This window comes from Cyprinodon tularosa, unplaced genomic scaffold (assembly GCF_016077235.1).
Source record: "Cyprinodon tularosa strain WSP-4 unplaced genomic scaffold, ASM1607723v1 ctg288, whole genome shotgun sequence".
Lineage (NCBI taxonomy): Eukaryota > Metazoa > Chordata > Actinopteri > Cyprinodontiformes > Cyprinodontidae > Cyprinodon > Cyprinodon tularosa.
Genome location: NW_024038994.1, coordinates 81038 through 95902, shown reverse-complemented (window position 1 = coordinate 95902; position 14865 = coordinate 81038). Strand labels below are relative to the sequence as shown.

The 14865-nt window shown below is 40.7% G+C and overlaps 1 protein-coding gene across 1 annotated transcript in view; it reads left to right on the top strand.

Annotated features, from left to right (window-relative positions):
* castor2 (cytosolic arginine sensor for mTORC1 subunit 2) overlaps nucleotides 1-3210 on the top strand; it is a 46847-nt gene extending 43637 nt beyond the window's left edge. The window contains exon 9 of the mRNA XM_038290768.1: nucleotides 2383-3210. Within this exon, the coding sequence (XP_038146696.1) occupies nucleotides 2383-2445 (63 nt within the window). The 3' untranslated portion in view covers nucleotides 2446-3210. The remainder of the gene's footprint in view (nucleotides 1-2382) is intronic.
* The last annotated feature ends 11655 nt before the right edge of the window (nucleotides 3211-14865 follow it).

The window sequence follows — 14865 nt, the reverse complement described above, 5'->3', positions numbered from 1 at the left end:
AGGGGCCAAAAAAAATAAAAAAATCGGTGTTCCCCTTCAAGGTCTGACGTCCAGTAAAGTGTGTCCAGATGCGTCTGATGCTCCTGTGTTCAATGGCAGAGAGCGGCTTTGTTAAAATTTGCTGTGATCAGGGGGTAAAAAGTAGTTTTAATATGTTTTCAGTGAGAAAATCCACCTGAAAACTTACAGTAATCTGTGCAGCCAGTTCATCCAGATTACCATCCTGCCTTTAAATATCAGAGTCTTAAAAGGCATTGAAGTCTTCAAAATAAAACTAGGGCCTTAATTGGTATTAAAATGTCTTAATTCAGTCTTTCGTAGATCTTATTTTTTAAAACATCATAAATAGGATTATTTTTATTACGATTTATTTTTGTAATCTAAATAAAACATTAAAATTGAAAACATTTTTTTTTTATTTAAAAAAAAAAAAAACTGCTCGCCATTATTGGTTCCGTCCCGATAGCGGAACCAATAAAGCGTTGTTGCGGCAGGGACATTTGGGAGATGCACCATTAACTTTTTGTCTGCAAAATATGAGCAAGTGTAAATGTAACCTAAATTGTCTCCAGCCAAGAGTTTTCTCCATGGCTAAAACCAGGGAACATACATGAGGCTCAGTGGATTTAGTGCAAGAAGTCATTCAAGCTCAGAACGATGGGAATTAAGGCAGTGGAGTCGCACATGCGAAGCACGAAACACAAAGCGTCAAAATGGAGTTACAGAGAAACAGCCGGTATTTTTCAGTTTAGTTCCACCCTTGTCTCTGCAACGCCTCCACTTATCACCAAATCAAACATACTAAGAAAACCATACAAAGAAAAATAGCTGCAAAAAAGACTTAGCACTGGTTATGTTGTGGCTTTAAAACTGATTAGTTTTGTTCCCTGCTAAAACAAAGTTTGTGAATTCAGTTAAATAATTGTTCAAATATATCTGTCATTTGTGTGTTTTTAGCTTTCTTCCTGTATGGGAAGCTTTTCAACATTTGAAACATTAGTGCAGTGGTTTATGTTAAAATAAACCTTTGGGTTAAGTTGTCGCAAGCAGGTTTTCTTGTGTTTGTTGTGAATTTGGTCTTAAAATTTTATTTCCAGTGGCATTAAAAAGTCCTAAAAAGTCTTGAATTTAAGTGGCCTTATGCTGTAGGAACCCTGAAATATTGTTTCATTGTCGAAGCTGCTCAGACCCCCTTTCAATGGCAGCCTCTGGCCTGGTCGTCTCTTCGCGGTGTTCCTCTACTGTTCGTGGCGGCTGGAAAGGATCCGAGAACCGGATCCTTTCTGCTGTCCGGATGGGAAACATGGCCTTTCAGGTGTTTTTTTCCCTGTTCGGCTCATCTTTAGCGCCGGTGGCGTTAAAGATGTGGGTCTCCGCCTGCGGTAACCGACTGTTATCGAGCCACGGAAATCCGCCTGAAACTGCAGCTCTACTAAACTGTGCAGCTAGCTTTTTTATGAAATAAACAATGCTTTGAGTCAAGCTTAATTGCCATCAGGCTCTTTATTAAAGCTGTACAACAGAGAAAACAAGCCGTTGATACTTTTGTATATCAATTCCAACTGAGAGAACGTTTGACTACACTGACGTCACAGCTGGGGATCGCTATAGGCGTGTAGCATACTGTAAAACTCTCAATGTTTATTACTTGGAGGATTTTTAGCACGATTTAGACCAGCTAACCTGACTCCGCCAGATGGATTTGCTCCGCATATCCATCTGGAAACCTTCGGTTGAAGTAATTTTGGGAAGGGGCGAAAATACTGGTTAGCTGATTGGCCTATGTTGGTGATAGACGGGCCAAATAAACCAATCAGATCAACGAAGCATATGACGTACTAACAGCCAGGCTAACTCTTGCCGAAACCAGTCGGTAGAAGAGCAAAAACATCTTTTCCTCTGAGAAAAGCCTCCAGAGCAGCGTTTTGCTCTTCTTTCAGTGAAGAAATACTCTGTAATTCCGATAAAACTTGCTCGATAGCCACGCTAACGCTAGTTTCATCGGCTGAAGCCGCCATGTTCTTTAGACTGAACTGTCGCGCTTCTCGTTGCGTCACACCTCAACCCGCCTCAAAGCCAACGCTGATTGGACGTTCGTTTGGTGAACGGCTCCAAATTTTCTTTAACGGAGAGTCTCCAGACTGATCTGCGAGTGAAACCTTGAAAGCTCGCGAGATCAGGATGGTCTCACGGGGCTGTAGACCAGCAACATAGAGAAGAAAAAGGATAATCTATCATCACACACCATAAAACTGCTCTAGATGCTCCTTTTTATTTTCCTTTAAATATTCAGGGTTTTTCTGGGGATCAGGAGTATATATCCACCTTACAGCCTCGTTACGGTCTAAAAAACATCATTTCTGTTTTTTGCTTCTCTTCCAGGTTCCGGAGGAAAATATCCAAAGTGTGATCAAAGCCTTGCGGACTGAGAGCAGCGCACAGTGAGGAAACCAGCCGAACGAGCCTTTTCGTCCGTCATTTCGTTCAAACATGTTTCATGCCCCAAAAGTGCCAAGAGCGTGTCGGTGGGCCGCTGCAGATTAGCCCAGAAAATAAGGAAGGAGTCTGAAAGTGAGGGATGCCTCTGTTGCCATCACTCTTCTTTCCTTGAGCCCCCTGCTGCCAGTTACTGCTTTAGTTTACTAAACTTGATGTTTCTTTAACTCTAAAAGCTGCTTCCTTCCACTCCCTCACCCCTCCAGCACCATACTGTAAAAAACCTACGCAAACCCTCCCAACGCAGAATGAAAATGTACTCTCCATATCGAAGAAATATTCAGCAAGCTCTCCATCTTAGGGCATTTTCTGAGTGCCATCGTGGTTGAATGCCCGATCCGATGCCTTGTTAGAGCGCAGCAGGTGTGCTGTGAAGGAGATCCAGCCCGGCTGAGTGAGACGTTTTATTTTAGTTTTTAGTCCAGATTAAACTTCTTGAAGAACCAGCAGTGTTCTGAGCATCTGAGTCCTTAACGCCTCAGGGTTATTATGGGATGTTTAGACTCGTCACCCTTGAAGAAAGTCGGAGATGTGCTTTGGGATGTTTGGTGAATTCACACTGTGAGCAGCCTGGCTGTTTGAAGTAGAACACCAATTTTTCTCTTTCTTAGCATTGAAGGCGACATTTATGAAGCATTAATGATTGTAGATCTGGTCTAATTAGTATGTATTTAAACTTAAATCATTAAACATTCTTCTAATGTCGAATGTAAAGATTTATAGTACATGTATGATGTATTGATGACTTCATTAGTTCACAATCAGGCCGCTGCTTTCACCATATTTGCACAAACTCCTGAAAATCAGGGAAACGTTTTGAGTTTTCTGTTTCACAAAGAGTTTCCTCTGTTTCTGTTACCATGGTAACATTTTCCCCAGAGCTAACCTGGTTACATGCAGGTTTTTTCTCTCCTCCCTCCTTAAAAACCAATCAAGTCGTTTTATTTCCTGATTTAGTCCCCCAAACATGAGGATCTTATTAAAGAATGGGCGACATTAATTCACGGAATTAAATATTAATGGGGAGAAGATTCTCAGACTGCCTTTAGACGTCCTTTATAGTCTGAGTTAGACGTCTTTAACAAGGATTTGGCAGAACCGATATCTGTTAGAGAACATTGATGTGTGAGAGCAACAGCATTATAGAAAAGTTCAGTCAAACAGCACCGCCATAGAATGGCTTCAGACTGTTTCACCTTCTAGTCGGCTTCTTATGGGATTAATAAGAGCTGCTTTGGCCGCATCTAAAACCATAAGATTTATTTACTATATACCTACCTACTTTATAGTTTTATCTACTTTAAGTACAATGTACGATACCTATTTTAGCTGAGCGCACACTGTACAGATTTTTTGTTTCCCTTTTCGGGCCGATTCTCCAGTAGTGCAAAAAATTTGTCCATCAGGCCGACTTTCAGCCTGATCGTGCACTGTGTAATATACGGGGGGTAACGGCGGCCCATCAGCCTCCCGATCGGGAACCGTAAGGTCAGGAGAAAATCAAACATGGTTTAAATTCAGTTGGCCGTCGTAAGGTAACCCGACTGCGCCTCCGTTGCAGTAATTTTGGGAAGGGGCGAAAATACTGGTTAGCTGATTGGCCTATGTTGGTGATAGACGGGCCAAATAAACCAATCAGATCAACGAAGCATATGACGTACTAACAGAGCGACGACGAAGAGGAGCCAATTGATAGATCAAACTCTTGCCGAAAGCAGTCGGGAGAAGAGCAAAAACATCTTTTCCTCTGAGAAAAGCCTCCAGAGCAGTGTTTTGCTCTTCTTTCAGCGAAGAAATACTCTGTAATTCCGATAAAACTTGCTCGATAGCCACGCTAACGCTAGTTTCATCGGCTGAAGCCGCCATGTTCTTTAGACTGAACTGTCGCGCTTCTCGTTGCGTCACACCTCAACCCGCCTCAAAGCCAACGCTGATTGGACGTTCGTTTGGTGAACGGCTCCAAATTTTCTTTAACGGAGAGTCTCCAGGCTGATTAGCGAGTGAAACCTTAAAAGCTCGCGAGATCAGGATGGTCTCACGAGGCTAGTAGTAAGGTGGTCGTGAGCAAATCACTCACTGCGCAAACAAGGATTCTTCTTCTTCTTCTCAGACAAAAAAAAGGAATCATGGCGGGGGTGCAATGAGTGAAATGGAGTTATTTCTTCAAAATTGACAGACCGTAGTAGCCACGTTCGCTCAGCCATGTCTTTGTCTAAATACGTCGTCTCCTTTTCTATTTATGCACAAAATTCCCCAAATTACCAAGGCAGCGCGTTTCACTCTAGTGAGCTTCATATTCCTCTTCTACTGGTTTGGCTCCTGGATAGACAAGTCCGAGTAGCGCCATCTCGCTGCGGAGCTGAGTCCCACCTGGTTTTTAGTCGTACAGTGTGAGCAGGTAGATCGCATCAGAGCGTCGGGTCGCACAGTGTGAGAACAAACATCGTGAGCTGTGAACTAGCACTGTACTCCGGGACGAAACCCTGCAGTTTTCAACGTGAATTCTACGCTTCAGTCACGCGGATATAATGTGGCGATGAAAAACTTTTTTTTTTTTTTTTATATTAGGCCTTTGCAGATACTTTTTTCTTTTTACACTATATGAAGAACTACTGAAATTATTTTTAAAATACCCATAAATAGATGAATTAATTCTGCACAAAAAGCAGGAATTACGTTAGCGTTAGGATTTATTCGGTAATAACACCCTATTGGCAGGTAGGAGGTACAATCTAAAGCCATGCTATGGGACTTTTAACCTCTAAAAACAGCCATTTAATAGAATAACATTTGAAATGGCTGCAAACAGCCACTTAGTATTTACTGAGTGATGGAAGACAGAATCAAAGTAAGGAGGAACCCCATGAGATGATGAACAGGTCCCACCTGTTGGAATGTTTTTATTCATCTTCACCTGCTGACAGCTGACTTCACCTCATTGGATGCATTGATCTACAACCATTCAAGAAATAAACTAGTTTTCCCTGCAATGTTATCATGATAACAGGCTAAGGAAAGACATTTCGATATGTTTGACTGAATATGTATTTATAAACATGTTTTTTTTCCTTTTCAAAATGACACTCTTCACATCTAGAATAAACATTCTGGATGTCTAGAAATATATTTCAGATCTCCATATTTCTATTGTTACTGGTCAGGATTTGCATTATTTTTAACTATGAATAAATATATTTCAGATATAAACAAATATTCATTCAAGCTGATGAATGTCAGAACGGCCACTAGATATATAAAACTAAATTCTTACCAGTTCAATTTTGTTTTTTATTTTCTGAAATTGTTTCTATTGCAAAACTTTTATTTAGAAATCTGTTAATACAGTTCAGTCTTGGAGTGATTCTGATCAGGAAGCATCCTATTTTAGTGATCTACAAACGGAACAACTCAGAGAATGCTCTAAATAAATGTTAAAATGGCCTGCCATATGCACTTCATGCTAGCGCTGTATCTCGGTCTTTTAAACACATTCTCAATTTTTTTCACTTCTGAATTAAGATCCCGAGTTCCAGTGGCGTAAAATAGGTACTTCCTGTTGTCATGGTGACATGTTACGTACGTGCTCACGTCTGAGTGGACCTACTCAGTTGATTTAACTAAATCACATTAGCTTTTATGAAACAGAAAACTCAGTTTCAAACCTTAGGCTGGATCAATTCAGAGTTGAGGGTTTGAGTCCGACTTTGTTAAACCTGCTTTGTGAAACAGGCCTCAGAACATAAATGACACTCCGGGATCATTTTTAACTTAACTTGACTTGTAACTGATCATGCTTGAAGAATGTTGACCATTTTCCACGCGAATCTTGCAAAAAAAACGTCAAACTGTCAGCAGTATTACTTTACTTCAATCGTTTGAGAAATAACATTCATTTTATTTTTAGATCTTTTTAATTTTCAACCCCATAGATTCATCTTATCAATTTGTAACGACAGAAACGGTAAATAACCAGAAATGGTGCCAAAATCCAGCCTTGACCAGAGGGCCCTAGTGTGTCTGTTTCATTTAGCAATATAGAAAGTTTCGTTTAGTTTCAAACACCTGATTCTTTTCTTTTAGGTTAAATTTTTTGAATCATTTGATGAGTTACTCAGAGCTTTATGTTGAACTCACAGGTTCGTCCCTGGGAGGTTACCTTTGGAACCTGGCCTGTATAATGAGGTTACTTGTAGCAATTTGCACCTTAATAATAATAATAATAATAATACAGTGTGGTCCCTGAATGTAAACAGGAAGGAGGTTCAGGCTGCTCTGAAAATGTCCACTCCATTATGTTCTTGCCTTCATTGTACAGAAGGTGGGACTATTTTAATGTCAACGCTACTGCAATAAGAGAGTGCTACGTATAAAATCCATGTCAAATCACACAACCAATAGCTGCTTTTCCATTTCTGGACAAAAGAGGCGGGAACGTGATATTGGCCTTAAAAGTATGATATCCTGGTGGGAGTTTTAGACGTCTAATGCTGCGTTCAGACCCACAGGCGACAGAAGAAGCTAGTTTACATGTAAAGTTGATGGTTGATGCGCATAAAGGTGCAGCAAAAGCTCCTGCAGCGCGTCATGAGCTTCTGAGCATTTGATGCGCACGCCGTGCTTCACAAGCAGCAGCTGCTGGAGTTGGAAAAATTCAACTTCAGCTGCTGGACGCGCCGCGTCAACCAATGAGAGAAGCTGATGTGGGAGCTGGCAGGGAGTCAGACGCAGCACTGCTGATGCAGAGCGCTATGATCACTCCTCTGAAACAGTTTATTAACGCATAAATTAACTTCAAATGTACAAACCTGCAGGTAAAATATGTTTCCCTTTTATTGTTCTTGTCCCTGATGTCTGGATTACGGGGATTCCCAGTGACAGCGCACCGCCAGTGTACGGGGGTCTGAGCGGATCCCACAGAGAAATAATATTTGAAGTTAGGATGTTAATCTGGATGAACTGACTGCACTGATTAAGTTTTCAGGTGGATTTTCTCACTTAAAAATATATTAAAACTACTTTTAACCCACTGATCACAGCAAATATAGCTGCCATTGTTCCAGGCAAAGAAAGGATAGGGTAGCTCCGCCCAACGCGCATCAGACCCACTTTTCTACCGCGCAGCTAAAGCAGCAAAGATGCTTCAGCCGTGCATCAGAACTAAACTGGTACAAGCAGCAAAAATGAAGCAGCACGCACGTTTTTGCTGCTCCTGCTGCTTGCGGTCTGAACGTAGCATTAGTCAATACAAACAATCTGTTTCTGAGCTGGTTTGCAATGGATGAAGTTACAAACTAAAGACCGTGGTTTAGCTTTACCCTCCATGATGTGGACAGATGATGTCTGGCCTCTCCTAAAACGATCATATCAGCATCAGATTGCTGACTCACACTTTTTTTTTTTTTTTTTTTTTTTGAAAATGGCAAAGATTGCTTGAAACGAGTCAAAACTTCAATTTATTTCCTTTAACCTTTCCAAATGTTTAAAGTCAAAATGTGCATCAATTATGTGTTTTTTTTCCCTCCCTCTTCCCTGTTGGTGTATTTACTAATGCAGTGCGCTGTAGGGGAAAAATAAATTCTTCACGGACGCATCTCAGACAATTTAATCATCTTTAAAGGAAAGTACTTTAAATATGAAATGATTCCATCCTGTTCAATAAATGATCAGTGTTTTTAATTCAGAGTAATTTTCATGTGAATGTGCTTTACTGGAGGCATCCATGTTTGTCAAAGAACACTACTGCCACCTACTGGTTAGTGACGTCACGGTGCGGTATCGGCTGTTGATCAAGTCCCAGTGCTGTATCTGGTGTTTGTCACAACGCGCTATTATCCAAGTCATCTAGAATGGCGCTACACTGCAAAAACGATCTAGAAATAAGTAAAAATCTCTTAAATTAAGTGTATTCACCCTTAATTTGAGTAGGTAAATGAGATAGTTTGCTAATGGAATGAGTAATTTTACTCTTAAAATAAGATAATTAGATGATATGCACTTGAAATTAGACAATGCAATTGTGTTTTCTTATTTTAAGTGTAAATTGTCTTGTTCCATTGGCAAAATGTCTCTTTTACCTCCTCAATTCAAGAACAAATGCACTTATTTTAAGAAAAAAATGACTTTCTAGATTTAGATTTTTTGCAGTGTTTGCTTACCGCACCGTGACGTCACTGCCGGAAGATGACAGGAGGGAGGGGTTACTATATCTGGACAAAAATGGCCAGATATAGTAGGCCCCCAGTCTCAGTGATCGTGTTGAAAATTATTCTTATTTTTTTTTAACTGATTAACGGTAAATTCATTAAATCACTGCAAACGTTTTAGTTTTCGGTTTAAGTAATGATCCATTGATCATTCTTTGCTCATTGGACTTTTCCTTTAACTGAACTGAAAACCAGGTTTCCTCTTTTTCTTAAATTGTGCCATTTGAACTCCATGCAGTTCGGCTTTTTTAACTGAATCACCAAAACCTGCCTCAGTTGCACAAAGTATTTTACAATCCACTATTATGGAGGGTGAAACCGAACCTTCACCTTCTACAGAAGTCAGTTCTGACTTTCAAACCAGCTCAGCTTCACTTCGGAAAATAAACATTTAGAAACTTGCACTATGATGATCCGCTGTTTCTAATCTGAGGACTGTTTTCGTCTCCCCTGGCGATGCTCATGTTGCTCACAGTGTGAAGACTATGAATGATGCATCTAGAGCCCTAATAAATGACTGAGCCACTTTGAAAATGTGCTAACATAAGCTACGGTTCACGCAGGGAAAGGAGCATCTCTCTCCTCTCCCTAGTGTCCATTTAGGTCTTTAAGCCGCCCCTCTCCGGCTCCAGTCTGCACTTTAATGCAGGTCCCCCCCCCCTCCATGCAGACCTGCTGTACTGATGTGAAAACAGAGAGAAGGAATTAATTACTTTACAATGATCTTGTCTACATGGAAGTGGTGATGTTTGACCTTCTCCCTGCTTTCAGCCTCTGATCAGATCTGATTGGTAGAAATCATGTTTATCAGTGTTAGAACTCCAGGAAGGTGACGTTGTTTTCTGACTGCATTTCAAAGAAACATGGTGAAAGCTTTTCATTTGGAGCTTCTTGTGTGAAAACAAAAATAAACAAACTGTTTTTTTGAGCCTGTGTGTCTTTATTGTTATCAGTCAAACTGGTTTTCAAAATCTTCAGATTTAACATTTTCAGAAAAATCATAAAATGTTATTTGTGATCATTTGCATTCCCCTTACAAGTGAGATCTAGAAGCACAAGATCTATATCCAGCCATTCAGCGAAGATCCTGCTACATGGCTGCACATCTTATTTTGGCACTGGAAAGGGGGGGGGGTTAACAAGTCAAGAAAAAATGGTAAAAGGATAATTGAAAAGTTAAAAAGTTCATAAACCTAGTTAACAATTTTATTTAGGTTTATAACCTAATAAATGTGCCAGTATCAGCATTAATGCCTCTAAGGATATGTTGGACCAAAAAAAACATGTTTCTTTCACTCTGAGTGTTTTTTATTAATTTCTTTTAGAAGCACTTTTCTTTTTCTTAATATATTCTGGCAAGTTGGTGTTTCTTATTACATTGACATACATTTTTGCCATCTAAATATCCAATTTTTTTGAAAGTTACAAAGGTAATAAGGTATTGTCTTGAATTCCAATAACACTATTGGCTGGAAACTTTGATTTTCTTCTGATAAATCAGCTCAGAGTGAACAGAGTAACCCAAATTCTGCACAATATTAGCTTAAAAGCCCTACAAGTGGGTCATTTGACCCTTTGGACCTCCTGCGGACACTCCTTTTGTTGTGGAAATGTGGCTGTTAGCAGCTCATAGCTGTCACTTGAGTCACAGAGTCGCTTGAGCCTGTGTGGGGAAGCTACACAGGCTCAACTAAAAGCTTGGCCAAGGCAAGCTTTTAGTATAGTTTTTAGTGAATTTTTATGCAGTGAATCATCAGGATCAACAAGAATTTGGGATCAAAACTCTAAACATTTATTGTTAAAAAAATACAAAACAAAACATATTTAAAATGAATGCAAAAGCAACTGTTTTCCCAGTTTTCGTGTGGAAGGTTGTGGCACAAGTAACTTATTTTTGTGTGCCAAAAATAGAAGAAAAAGAAATTTCAAAGAAAAAAAGCATATTTACAAAGAATGCAAATGAGTGAAATACATTTGAGCAGTCACTAACAATTCTTGCACTGCCATTGCTCCTTTCGGTATTTCCCACATGTGTATTTGTAACACTTTTCACAGCGCACTGTTGCACGATTGTCCTTGCATTTGATTTTAGCCTGACACTTGGCTCTTTGTCCGAGTTGTGGTGTGGAGGGTTGTTGCCGCAGCAATTGCTCCTTTTGGGCCTTTTTCATATCCATGTGGGAGTGAGCCAACTCTCTTGCCAGTTCAAACAGGAAATCCACCCGTCTTTCCTTTCTCCCGGTGCATAATTGATAGAGCACGTGGGCATTCAGTGCTGCAATGTCTATCATGTTGTAGAACACTGCTACTGGCCAGCGCCTTGTTGCTGCGCGGACAGTGTATTCCCGCACCATCTGGTCCATGATATCGACGCCGCACTTTGTTGTGTTCTAGAGTGTGATGGTGTTTGGCTTCTTTTTGGTGGTTTTCTGTGTCTCAATCGTGCTGTGAATGCTGCTGAGAACATACACAGTCTTCTTCCGCTTGGGTGCATACACAGTCAGTGTGGCACCAGTGGATGAAAATACCTGGGTGGTAAATTCATTGCGGTGCATCTGTCGAGTTGACGGTGGGATTTCTTGGCGAATCCTGTTGACTGTGCCGAGGATGGTTGTATTCCGGCTAAATAGGCGTTTTGCAAGTGACAGTGATGTAAAGAAATTGTCTGTGGTAACATTTCTGCCCTTGTCCAAGAATGGTTCCATCAGCCTCATGACTACACTCTCAGACACTCTCTCCCCACGAGGCCGAGTGGGGTCCTTGCCAAGATATGGGAGGATGTTGCAGACGTATTTGGTTTTCAAGTCACACGCCACCCAAAACTTGATACCAAACTTGTCTGGTTTAGTTGCAATGTACTGTAGGAAACAGCAGCGAGTCTTGCACGGGAAAAGTTGTTCGTCAATGGTGATGCCCCACAACAGATTCCAATCACTTTTGACAACATTACATTTTATGAACAATTCAACAGTGTCAGAGACTGAAAAGAGGGACAAGAGGGACTCTGGAAAAATTCAGACAATGGCTTGAGCTTTCAATCACAGCACTATGGAACTATTGATTACACTATGGAAATACTGACTTGAAATATGTCTCATTTCTTTTACTTCTATATCTCTATATTATATCATAAATGTATCTGTCAACACTCTTTCCTGGTCATGTTAATCTTGTCTGCCTCAACTGACCTAGTATGTTTTTTTGCACATTTTTTGCAACTCATAGAATGTTCTTTGCACAATTATCTTTATTACTCTTACTTGTACATAACCATTTGCAGGATGTACTAAATGATTGAGACATGTACAAAAGCATTTGAAATTTGATGAAAGTTACGATAAATGCCATTCTGTTGTGAGGAACTGCAAATTAGTTTTGGGATTTGTCCATGTTTTGAGAATGACATATCAATTTCAAGAAATGAGCAAAACCAAGGGAGAAAAACTGTAACACACTGGGAAGAAGCTGTCTGTCCCCGTTTGTCTTGGCTGTTACCACTGTGAGGTGTGACCCCCTCACCCCACACACGGCCCATAACAGCGTCATTACCATGACAAAATGAGTGATTAGTGTATTCGGGAAAAGCCGCCGGGTCAATTGACCCCTCTCTGGTAGTTCTAGGTTGGCAGAAAAATCCTGGTATTTCTAGTGTTAGAGCATGTTTTTGCTGTTTGTGCAGGAAAATTCCTCTCAGATTAGGTCTGCAGCCTTTGCCAAAAACCTTTTTGCTTTCCACGCCTGTCCTCCTTAAGGCCACGCCCCTGTAATCAGAATCAGAAATACTTTAATAATCCCAGACGGAAATTACTTTTGTTACACGCTCTAGTTACAGTTTTACATGATATATACACACATCCAACTATACAATATAATAAAGATAAAAATAAAAGAATAAAAAGAGATAAAATATATACACATATAACTCTTCTATATATATATCTGTACGTATATCTATGTATATGTAAAAACCTAAATCCAAATAGAGTGAAAAGTCCAATTAAAGTGAATAAATCCAAGTAAGGTGATACATGGTGTGCAAAAGTAGTGCATAAATGTCAATTACAGAGGGGGGGGGGGGGGGGGGGGGGGGGGGGCTGAATCACCTGAGGGAGGCGTTATATAGGTTGATGACCACATGTAGGAATGATTTTCTGTGGCGCATCTGGGTAGGAGGAGTCTTCTGCTGAAGGAGCTCGTCTGCTGGGACAGGATGTGAGTCATTGTCTAAGATGGACTGAAACCTGGACAGCATCCTCCTCTCTGCCACGGTGGTCAGGGTGTCCAGCTGCTCCCCCACAACATCACCGGCCCTCCTGATCAGTTTGTTCAGTGTAACAATGACAACCAGTCTGCATTCATAAAGGTAGCGGCTGGGCAAGCTTTTAAACTGATCATTTTGTGCACACATTAGCTAAAAGGTAAAGAAAGGCAATGATGGAAGTAAAAGGTTTTTGGTTTTTTTATTTAACCTTATTCAGGTTGATTCAAAGTTTTCTATCCAAGGAAAACCAGCTGATTGCATCGACTCATTGACTCTTCAGCAATCCCTCACACTAAGCATGCTTGTAGCGACAGTGGAGAGGAAAAACTCCCTTTGAACAGGAAGAAACCTCCAGCAGAACCAGGCTCAGTGTGAGCTGCCATCTGCTGAGGCCCACTGGGGTTCAAGGAGACAGAAGCAGACATAGAAAAAGAAGCATAGATACAAAAAGGCAACTGTCAACCAGCTCCACAGGCGGCCCCGTCCAGGAAACACACAGCCAGGCAGACGAGCTCCGAGCTAATCAATATAATAGAATATTTAACACTTCTTACATTTATTTTTTTAAACAGTTGCCTGCTATCAGTTCAGCTCCCTTCTCTCTGATTTTCCTGTAAATAAACTACATGGAAGTCAACTGGTTGGACCAATAGAGTCGACTGGTTAATATAGAGATAAATGTCTGTCAGGTCTGAATACCGATGGAAAACTATTAACAATATTCTCTCTTCCATTGAGAAAATTCTGTTGCCAAATAATGTAGCGTTTGTAAATTAAATGATCTTTTCATGCATCAATCTAGACGTCAGTGGCGGCCGGCCCATAGGGGGCGCTGGGGCACCGCCCTCCCTGATAAGAAGAGAGAAACGTAAAATATATTTTTAGAAATTAACTCATAAATGTCTGTTTTACTCTCTAGACTGTGTACCTATAAGCAAAACAAATTATATAAACTACATTTCCCTATCTACTGTCATTAATTTGTGGATTTCCACAGACAGACTCCTACCGTCTCTGTTCTGGGGGCGCTGATCAGACTGACCCACATTTGCAGAGAATCTGTCAATCATGTACTATTGCTAGCTGAATTTAATGGCCAATCAGCGTCTCGGAACTTTATGGTATTGGGGCGCTGAAAATACTGCGCTTTAACAGGCTTCTCTTATGAACCCAGACAATTAGAGGGAAGATGGCGAATGTAACGAGCGAGATGCAGCTTCCACCAAATTCGGTGAGATCCTTATTTATCTACCCGTTTGCCAGAAGAACATCCCTGTTGTAGGATATGAACATTTCATGTCATGGTTATTGTGACTGTGACGAATCCACCTCGTCGCTTAAAACAACCTCTCTAACTTTGCGCGCCACACACACATTCCTGTTATACTGTGTTTGTGAGGACCAATACACTCGCGCTGAGATCAGTAGCTCCATTAACTTAAAACACACAAGCTGTTCCTGGTTACCTGCTGGCATATTGAGGGTGCACACTTAATATTTCAGTGGGGTTAACCGTGTGTGTGTGTGTGTGTGTGTGTGTGTGTGTGTGTGTGTGTGTGTGTGTGGGTGTGTGTGTGGGTGTGTACGTGTTTATGCTACGGGGACTTGTCATCTTCAGTCTGGCTGCGTCTTTGCTGGGTTCAAACCCAGTTTGGTGTAATTGAATAAGTCAATGAATCTGTGTAAAAGAATTAAGTTGTAAAAATTATTTGTTTTTGTACATCAATTGTTTGTGGAGGTAATATATGGACAAAACTGATTAATGAGAAGAAATCAGAAATAAGAGAGCCTGAGGTGAGGGGCTTAAACTATTTAATGAGGGCTGTGGGAAGAAGAGCGGCCATTTTTGTTTTCTGTTTCTTTGTTACATTGCTGGTAACTGGAGGGAGGCTGAGGCCCAGAGTA